At 38.5% G+C, this 10,485-nt stretch overlaps 1 protein-coding gene and 2 long non-coding RNA genes across 3 annotated transcripts; 1 reads left to right on the top strand and 2 right to left on the bottom strand.

Annotated features, from left to right (window-relative positions):
• Positions 1-952: 952 nt before the first annotated feature.
• Positions 953-2,332, bottom strand: LOC307156106. Its single transcript, XR_013820656.1, has 4 exons — positions 1,997-2,332; positions 1,293-1,367; positions 1,132-1,190; positions 953-1,045 (listed from the first exon to the last, which is right to left on the bottom strand). It is a non-coding gene; the product is annotated as an uncharacterized lncRNA (long non-coding RNA).
• Positions 2,333-3,160: 828 nt separating this feature from the next.
• LOC307156556 lies at positions 3,161-3,998 on the top strand. Its single transcript, XR_013820734.1, has 3 exons — positions 3,161-3,228; positions 3,710-3,861; positions 3,937-3,998. It is a non-coding gene; the product is annotated as an uncharacterized lncRNA (long non-coding RNA).
• A 142-nt stretch (positions 3,999-4,140) lies between these two features.
• LOC307156335 (uncharacterized protein) lies at positions 4,141-8,171 on the bottom strand. The gene is made up of 11 exons (XM_079867629.1): positions 7,597-8,171; positions 7,267-7,396; positions 6,969-7,146; positions 6,591-6,867; positions 6,322-6,499; positions 6,109-6,185; positions 5,800-5,986; positions 5,433-5,678; positions 5,159-5,330; positions 4,870-5,018; positions 4,141-4,353 (listed from the first exon to the last, which is right to left on the bottom strand). Exons 1-11 carry the CDS (start codon positions 7,882-7,884, stop codon positions 4,163-4,165), a joined length of 2,073 nt encoding a protein of 690 aa, XP_079723755.1. The 5' UTR covers positions 7,885-8,171; the 3' UTR covers positions 4,141-4,162.
• Positions 8,172-10,485: the final 2,314 nt, after the last annotated feature.

Genomic DNA, 10,485 nt, shown 5'->3' with positions numbered 1-10,485 from the left:
TGTACCAATTTTCGTTTCGATTGATCAAAGTTTGGCCGAGCTATAGCTTCTGAACCAATTTTGGGTCGACCTCGTTAAGTTTGCGACGTCATAACTTTTGATCAGAGAAGAATAAAAAAAATCGGGGACAGTACTTTTATGCGGCTCAGTCCGAAGATCATTTGAGTACATGTTTGGACAAAATTAGACCAATTTTGAAGGAGGAGTAGCAAAAAAACTGCATACTGTACTTTTCAAAATGGCCACTACTGTAATGGGCGGAGTCTTAATGTAAGATATTGGTTCTAATCAGCATGATGAGATGAATCAGGTGTACTAAGTTTCATTTTTCTAGATCAAAGGGTTCAAAAGTTATAACCATTTCAATGTTGAATTTTTGAACTGCTGGTGGCGCTATAGAGTTGGACCTAGAGACTCAAAAATTGCTACAATTACTTTTCATTACCATCACTACAAGTGTGCCAAATTTCATCATTTTCCTATGTATGGTTCATAGGGCTGCCATAGACTTCAAGAGGAGGAAGAAGAATAATAATAATAATAATAATAAGAAAACTAACAGATACAATAGGTGCCATAGCCCCTTCGGGGCTTGGCCCCTAAAAACTAACAGATACAATAGGTGCCATAGCCCCTTCGGGGCTTGGCCCCTAATAATAAGAAAACTAACAGATACAATAGGTGCCATAGCCCCTTCGGGGCTTGGCCCCTAATAAGAAAACTAACAGATACAATAGGTGCCTTGCCCCTTCGGGGCTTGGCCCCTAAATATAATAGGGAGAGAGAGAGAGAGGAAAAAATTACACAAGCATCAAATTGTTTTTAATTTCCATCATACTATAATTCAGAATATATATATTTGTAAGTAACACCCTTTTGTCAGCACATTCAAACATTTCAGTTGAACTGTAAACTAAAGTATGCCAGATTAAATTTTAATACTTACATTTCCTTAATTCTCTCCAAAAATGCTGAGATTCGTAGGCTTAACTGCAATCAGGGATTTAGGCTAGCCAATTTCAACTTGTTTGCAGTGAAGAGACAGCTGTTTGAGACAAATACACAGTAAGATACATGATGCAAGAAATCCCCATGTGATGATCTTTTTCTTTCCCTCAGTAGTTAACCTACCTGTGCGCTGATAGGCTATGCTTATTAGGCACCTTCCTGGTCAGGTCGGACTCCTTGGCCTAATAATAGATCAAAAGAATGCAAAAATGAAAACTTAAGTTGTTTAGAATGCTTGATTTGATATGAATTAATGATTTAGTGAGTTTTACTGCAATGCTTACTTGAATAAAGTAAATCTGGTGAGACTGAACACGGTGGTCGGTGGAAAATGGTCCATCCTCTGATTGGTCCATTTGCTGTGTAATAAATATTAGACATAATGCAAAGGTCACTTATTTGATATAAAGTTAGCACATGTATTGTATGCTAACAGTTACCTAGCCTGCACATCACTGGCTCAAGAGCACTTATGACATATTGCTAATCATTTCAGCAAACTTTCAAATCCACTACTACGACTACATTTTATACGTAACGTTAATCAAATTAATAAAGAGTAGACGATTTTTAAAACACCCTTACAGATAACATTTTGTGTATTGTAAGTCGAGTAGCACTAAGTTACAATCTAGGTGCGGTCACGTTTACCATTGCTTGGCGAAATTTTGCGTGTAAAATCCATTTATTAATAAAGGTCTCTTCATTATCTGGAATTTCGTGTGAAAGTGGAAAAAAATTATGCCGATTTTGAATCGGAGTTTCCACGCAAATTCGCAGCATTGATCAACATAAAGCTGCTTGGTTTAGCCGTGCTTCAGCTAACTTTAACGTTACACTATTGACAATAGTCGAGTTTTTTGCCCGCAAAATCTCGTCGTAACCTAGCTTTCAAACCAGTATTAAAATAACAGTAGCAGGAAATATTGTTTTTGTAAATGAACATGAGTGAAAAATATATAATTCAATTAACTTACAGCGAGCTTACCTCAAGAACCTTGAGCATCCCCGGCGTGATTCGGCGCCAATCATCTCCTCCCTGGTAAAAAGGTGGTTTTCACGAACAGTTTTGACGCGTTAAGGTAGGCCTATGTTTTATTTTCAACAATATAGTAAAAACAAAATAGTTGCTGTCGTTAACAGACTTTTATCTACTAACGTTACTGAACTGACTGGAACTGGATTATGTTCACTCAAAAGTCACCTTATTGGTTGGTTCAGTTCGACTAGCTAATTTAAATAACGGTCGCGTTATAAAAAATAACACATTAAAGTGTGTAAGCACATCAGTCTACTCATATTGTGTTAAATGCTTTGAGTAAATACCCAAGTTGTGTAAACTTAAACTTAAACTACACATGGATATGTGTAAAATAGATTATTTTTTTATACACAGTTTTAGTTAAAGGGTCATGAAACCCCCCTATTTCAGCGCAAGTCTAGCTCACACTGTTTTTGAAAAATGCAACTGAAATGGGTGTGGATGGCTGTGAGAAGGGGAGGGGAGTGTGGGTGTGGTATTGCACGGCAGGGATAACTGTCATTGCATATCATTACAAATGTGTCGTAAAACGTAAGCAAAAAAAGTTGTTTTTTTAAAAGCTGGCAATACACTGACACTATTTCTGTCATTTCAAAAGTAACTGAACGCCCTGTCATCAAATTCTATCGAATAAAACATATTAAATGTACATATTAATTATAATGTCATTATAAACAACTATATACTTTATATACACACTATAAATTAATATATTTGCAAATAATAGATTTCCGGTTAAAAAAAAATCCCGTGCATAGCCTAGATCGACGCGCCACCTGAACAACAATAGTAAAGATGGACAGCGACATAGAAATATACAGTGACGGCAGCACGCAGGGTTCTGTGGAGGTGGAGGACTTCTCTCCTCCTGCATCACCAGGGCAAAATAGCGAGATAATCGATGGCGGTGCAGGTCCTCTGCCCTATTTATTTGAACCATTAGCCCCTCCCGTGACTGTGGGGGAAAACATGGGCGAACCGGAGGCCGCGCGGATGGGAGAAGTGTCAGAATGGTAGCGACTTATCATATAACAAAACCCCTTCTGCAGGCAAAAGTCCGACCTGAAATTAGCCTAACATTTTTATTCATAAACGTATAATTTTGCAACAGGTGTACCTGTGGTCACTGTACCAGACTGTCTCCAAGAGAAAACTTGTGCTGTAGGGAAGTTGCACAGGTAAACGCATCTTGACACTCCTTCACTGTATTGCATTTTAGTATCATTACATTTATATATATATATGAAGAGTTCAGATGCAAAAGCCTCTAAGTGCCATCTGAAATTTTCTTCTAGAATGATCATTTTTATCAAGCTCGTATATTTAAGTTCAGTAATTTCACTTAAATGACAATTAATAGGTAATTTTCATTGTCATTTAAGTGAAATTACTGAACTTAAACATATGAGCTTGATAAAAATGATCATTCTAGAAGAAAATTTCAGATGGCACTTAGAGGCTTTTGCATCTGAACTCTTCATATATATATATATATATATATATATATATATATATATATATATATATATATATATATATGTATATATGCATATGCATTCATATAATATACACAGATACACCAATATATTTATGGAGAAATATACATATATCGTATACATTTTTTTATTTTAGATACTACTTTTACTTCCTAACATGTAGGTGATGCACAGATGTGATCAGGTTGGTGGGGCAGCATGCATAACTGCTCATCCAGGTTTTGAACCTGTCGCCTTAAACACATTTGTTTTGCAAGCTGTTTATGGCACATATCGCCAGCTATTCGGTGACATGGATAACACAGTACTCAATAGGTTAGTAATAATCTTACCTGGTGTTAACTAAACATATCATTTCAAAAATTACCATACATTTACAATGTATCTCAGTTGTTACAGACACCTCGCCTACAGGAATTTTGTCCGGTGGTGCTGGGGGTACCTTGGCCGACACATTAGGGCGGTGATTCCCTCATGTGCTGTTACCCGCATCAGAGAGCAGTTCCCTGACATTACTGGAACCTATACAGGTTATCAACCTCCTCCACTTGACTAAATAAAAATAAATAAATAAAACAATTCCATTTTGCCATGTAATTTTTTTATTTACTTTCAATCACAACTGATCACAGACAGAGGGTGGCCTAAATCGTGACGTGTGTTGTGCAACAGCTTCACTCTTTTCTGGTCTTTGAAATTGTGAGCACAGGTGGTCAGGAACTTTCAGTTCCTTCAGAGATTCCTGAAACAGCTGTGGCTGCTCCAACACACTCTCAAAAAGCAAATCCTGCAATCTTTCAACATAATCTGCAAAACATTAAAATAAAATTGTATACACAGGTGCTTCTCAATAAATTACAATGTTGTGGAAAAGTTAATTTAGTTCAGGAATACAACTAAAAAAGCTGAAACTAATATATACACTCACCAAGGATTATGAGGAACCCCATACTAATACTGTGTTTGACTGAAATACAGGAATACTGTGCATTCCTGAAATACATAATCTTTACCACGACATTCTTATTTTTTGAGAAGCACATTTACAATGATATATATAGATAGATGGATAGATAGACAGATATAGACAAAGACAGACAAATGAATAGATAGATACCTGTAGACACAGACAGATAGATAGATGTACAGAGACACAGATAGACAGACACAGACAGACAGAAATATACTGTAAAGACAGACAGACAGACAGACAGACAGACAAAAGCAGACAAATAGATAGATATATACAAACAGATTGATAAATAGACAAATAGACAGACATAAACATAGATAGACAAAGACAGATAGACTGAGTGAAAATACCAAATGTTGGATTTCTTTTCATGAGTCGTAGAGTGTGCTCCCCTCTTCTGTAGCGGGGGTACTGTATGTGCCATCGGAGCTCCCCTGAAGCTGTTGTTGCTTGTTGTCTACCACTGTTTTCGTTGTAGTGCATGGCAGCAAGTTGAGTACTAAAAAGTAAGAGCTGAAACATCAGATCTGGTAGTGCATGATCAGATAAAATACAGAAATGTGTCTAAAAATAAACTATGAAAATTTTAAATGCAATTCAACTTAGAACAGACAACTTTGAATAAGAAACTCAACATACCGGCACAACATCCCCACAAAAGAGAATGCCACGCTTTTTGGTGCAAACCTGAGGATCAGGCTGTGATAAGACTCCAGTCCAGACGTCTGGTAGTTAGAACTCAGGTTCTCCAAGTCTTTCAGCAACTTGGGTGCCAAGATGACCTGTGTTAGCTTTTCGCATGCAGCAGTACCTAAATGTAAAATAAAGTAAAACCATGAAATGATAAATTACTAGTTTATATAAAATACAAAATTTAATTAATTAAACAATTTATTTTTTTTTTTTTCATTACTTGGTTTAAGCCACAGTCTTGCCTGGTCACCAACAAGAGGAGGATGCTGGCATCTTTGGAATTCCCCTTCATGCTCATGTATGTCCTGTACATGGTTGACAACAGATCTCCATTTTGCCACGATTTCTTTTCCTGTTGATGATGAGGCTCCACACCAGTATAGGTGATTCACAATGCTTTTTTTCCATGGGCCAACCTCTTTGCAGATTCTCTGTTTTGCAAGCTCATCAATTTTCTTGCCAACACCTAGATTAAGCCAAAGCATTAATACGATAGACATTCCAACACATACATAACATATAATTATGAAACATTGTTTTTAAACTCTCAGATAGCTTTAGCTATTATTAAATCTTAAATCATTTACCTTTTGCCATGTGCCATGCATCATATCTGTGCAAAATATTGGGCCTATTTTCTCTGATGAACTTCATCACACCAGGATGTCTATCAGTTACAATCATGTGCACAGTCACTCCTCTCTGCTCTAGTTGTCTCAGACTTCTCTCAAAGACCTCCTTCTCCATCCGCTGACTGTTGCCGACTTCATTGCTCTATATAATCATATCAAACTTTGTTAAAAAACTAGAAGTATAATTGTGTTCAAGGAAACTTTTTATGATCTACTTTCCACTCATTCAATAGTAATAATAAAAAAAATGTAATGCAACCATACCTGAATGAGCTGAATGTCCATAATCTTGTTTGCTCTAAGGTCCATCATCGAGTATGTTCCATACTTTGCACTGTGTCCTAAAGAATGGCATATTAGCATGTATATTTTTACTGCTTGTCTCTGTAATCTGAGTCTGTCTGTAGTCATTTAAAACAGCACATTTATATATAGTCGACATTGGAAATGTTATATTATCAACATAACTGCACATACCAGGGGAGTCAGCACGCATGTCCCCACCCAGAACTAGATTCCTTCCTTTGAGTGCTTCTGCAATCACTGAATTTTGATGCTGTTTCCACTGCCAATTGATAGTTGGTAATAGGAAAGTCCTTTGGTGTTTCAGGTACGTAGTGTGGCAAATCCCCTGAATGTTGAATGCCTGCATAAACTGACCCAAAATAAAAAAAAAATTAAATTTAAATTTTAAAATTGATTAGTAAGCAAATCACACATGTTATTAGAGAATACATAAGTCTTACCTTGGTGACCTGCAAGAAGGATGAGCCAGTAAAGAGAACAGCGGCAGCAAGCTGTAGATTTCCAGCTGGTATGTTATTGACATACGGCTGGCTGGTCCAAACTTTGTGAAATTCACAATGAGCACAGGTCTGGTCCACATGTAAAACCGTGCCCACTGTTCTGCTCTTTATTTCACAGTGTCTTGAGCAGACAGGACAATTCTTGAATAGCTCCATAAGCTTTTCCTCATAAACAATGAATTTTTTCATTATATGTGGAGGTGTTGCAATTACAGTGCTACAACAAACAACATTTAAAAACATTATTAACAATAATCAATTATTAATGTATGTTTAAATAGAAACTAAAGTAAAAAAGCATGAACGGTCTAGGAGTACCTCTCATTATAGATGCTGCTTTCACTCATTCCTGGTTGGAAACTAAAGTCCGAATCCTCAGCCTCTTTTCTGGGCCTTTTCAAGGGGGTAGAGGTAGCAAGAGGATCGTTCTCTAGTGGAATACATGGCGTGGAAGTGTTGCAACCAACATGCCTTTTATGTAGCTTCACCTGAGTGCCTATAACAATAGATATTTCGAAATTAATTAAATACAATTGTGCCATAATACACTACAATTAAAAGAAAATACAACTGGTAAAGATTTTTTATGTTCAATACTGTAAAATGTGCAACATACTCTTGCTCCTTCGTTCGGGTTTCCAACGATGTTGCGTTGATATGTGCTTCATGTCTGGATGTGTTTGACATGAAGCATCTTTTTTGGCGGGCTGTTCAGTCTGACAAGCCATCTCGCAACACAGTTTAGGCTGACAATACAGACATATTAATTTCCAAAGACATATTTCACAAACAAATATGTGTTATATATATATATATAATTACAATGTGTATAATTACAATAATTAAGCATACCATTGATGTATTATCGAAATATCAAAACTTTTAAGAAATGCTTATTTAACAAAGTCATGTAAAGCAATTAGTAACAATTTAGACACACACATACCTCTGAAGGGTTAAAAAAGTCATCGGGACTTGGTACCGCATTGCTTGAAAGACGCAAGGTGGATTTGTCGTCAACAAGGCCGAAGTCCAACATTCTCCAGTTCGCGAAGCTCTCTCGAGAAAAATGTTTGCTGCATATATATAAATTAGATGTGTCCGTTGTGGATGGCCAACCAGCCGCACGGAGCCAGACTCTAGCCCTGGCAGCATCGCGGGGAAAGCTATGCAATGCGCTTGAACTTTTGCACCACGAATACAAACACTTGCGTCCCATGATCGCCTCTCTCATCGACTACGCAATATCACAGTTTGTTTGACAGGTCTATCATTGGAAAGATCCACGTGGTATCATGATTAATTCAGTGAAGTGTCTTCTCATTGGATATGAAGGCTCAGCCTCATTAATAATTATGAGAGAACGATGAGTCATCACTGTACGATCCGTACAGAAAAACGTCACATCCTGTGACGTGGACTTGATGAAGATTTCAAACCCGGAAGACGAAAATAGCCGATACAAACTCAAATTTAACCATTTATATCCTATTATTAAATTTTACAGATTATAACATTGTCTTCTATGGTGTTAAACACACCTACCTCTGTTAAAATCTCAGAAAAATTGGTTTAGGGTTTCATGACCCTTTAATATTGACACAAAATGTGTAAATTAGAGTGTTACACATAATTTGTGTAATTTTTCTACACATTCCTTCTAAGAGTGTGCTGTGCCAATTCTTCGGCTGTATTTTGAAGATGGAGCTGACCTCCGCCCCAACCTCCGACTTTCACGGCAGTCCATCCAGTCCTTGACTGCTGCAGTTAAATCTGATTGCGACCATGGGTGGGAAAAGGATGTTGAGGTGCTGGTTTTCCTTTACTGGCTGGCCCATGCAGCATCATACCGGGTAGTGTCACTCGCCTTTGACATCCCGAAGTCTACTGTGCATGACATTGTGCACAGAATGAGCAAGGCAGTCATCGGCATTTTGAGGCACCTCATCGCTTTCCCCAGTGCAGATGACCTGGAGGCGGTGGGAGCAGGTTTTGCTCAGCTGGCAGGGTCTCCAGCTTTCAGGGTAGTAGCTGGTGCAATAGATGGCTGTCACATCCGCATCAAACCACCAGCAAGTGACGTGCAGTGCTACTTTAACCGGTTCTGTTTAATTCTGTACAGCTGCAGGCCATCACTGACCACCAGGGGAAGTTCCTCGACATTTTTGTTGGGTATCCTGGGTCGGTGCACGATGCCAGGGTGCTGAAGAACAGCCCTGTGTACACTGGCCGCCTGTTTCCACCTGCAGGAAAATGCATCCTTGGAGATGGTGGGTATCCTTGCCTGAGTGCGCCCATCTGCCTCATGACCCCATACAGAGAGCCTGTACAGAATGCTGTACAGGCTCGCTATAACAGGAAGCATTCTCGTGCACAGAACATCGTTGAGAGGGCCTTTGGGATGCTGAAAATGCGCTGGCGTTCCATTTTTTTCAAGGCACTGGAAGTCAGCCCAGCTTTTGTCCCAGATGTCGTTGCATGCTGTACGGTGCTCCACAACCTCTGTCTTCTCAATGGGGACATAGTTGATCCAGAAGTTGCGGAGGATGACGATGGCCCACCTGAACCCCACAACACAGAAGTCAGCGCAGGAGAGCACGTGCGGGACAATTTAGCTGCAGCGGTGTCTGCACCAGGCAACTGTGTGCCTGCTCTTCATGAGCACGATTACCTGTAGGACACTTAACACAGGTTAAGACACTAAAATCAGTTCTTGTTCTTAGATTGACAATGTTCCAGCTTGTCTATGTTAGTTATGTTATTTATTATGCAAATAGGTGTGTGTGTGTGTGGGCACAGCCCACAGGGTGCTGTGATGCGTACAGTGCAGTAGTAGTAGTTAGAGAGGTGCATGGCTATTTGTGTGCATCCCTCTGTCTTACAGCTCACTGCCGCTGGACAAAGCCTCTCCATCACCAAGACTCCTGTCGGGCCTCCTCGCGGCTACACATGGTAACTGGGGATATTGCAGACCCAGGCTAATCGACAGGGGATCTCGGAGCTACAGTGGTCCCTAGAGGTGACACCCACCAACCACTGGCACACTGCCTTAGGCTGTGTGAATTTGTATACCAAATCTTTAAAATTCTAGCTACATATCACATTTTTGAGCTCAATGTTTTACAAATTATTTACTTCCAAGTGGAAATCCAAAAATTACACAAGGTGTAAAGTCCTCATCTTGTACACATGCTTTGAAAGAAACATATATTGAATTATTTTAAAGTGATGCCCTACAAATGAGATTGCTAGTATCAAAGTCCCTTTAGATCTTTTAGAAACCTGTGAAAATTACCTTACTGAAGCTGCTGAAGTTCATTTTCTTTACTCATCATGACACTATAATAAACAATTTTTAATACTTTTCCTTTTGGTGGTGCTTTAAGCTCAATTATACTACTTTATGCCAAAGTTATGTGATTTTGTTTTAAGCTTTGTATTCTGTATCCATTTAAAAGTTATATAGAAAAAAATAAAACAAATACATTTTAACAGTGTCTGGAGTGTGTGGGTATTTCTCTACAGTGCGGCACTTGTTTGTTTAAGCACTTTACAACTGACGATCTAGCTACTGTAAATCCCTGGGAATTAAGTGTTTTGTAATAAAACTTGCAAAAACAGCATGACACAGTGAACTTACTAACAAAAAAATGAAAATAGAGTGTGTACCATTTGATTCCTTTATTATTTTTTTGCAATTATTTCTAAAAGCTGAAGAAATCTTTCCTCTCTCTCTTTTGTCCCCCTTTCTCTCTCTCTCACTTCTCGGTTTCTTCTTTCTTCTCTTTCTCTGGCCTCCTATTCTTGTCTCTTCTCATGCTCTCGTCACTCTCTT

The sequence above is a fragment of the Squalius cephalus genome (genome assembly GCF_949319135.1).
Source record: "Squalius cephalus genome assembly, chromosome: 3".
Lineage (NCBI taxonomy): Eukaryota > Metazoa > Chordata > Actinopteri > Cypriniformes > Leuciscidae > Squalius > Squalius cephalus.
This window is presented reverse-complemented; position numbering and strand designations above follow the sequence as displayed.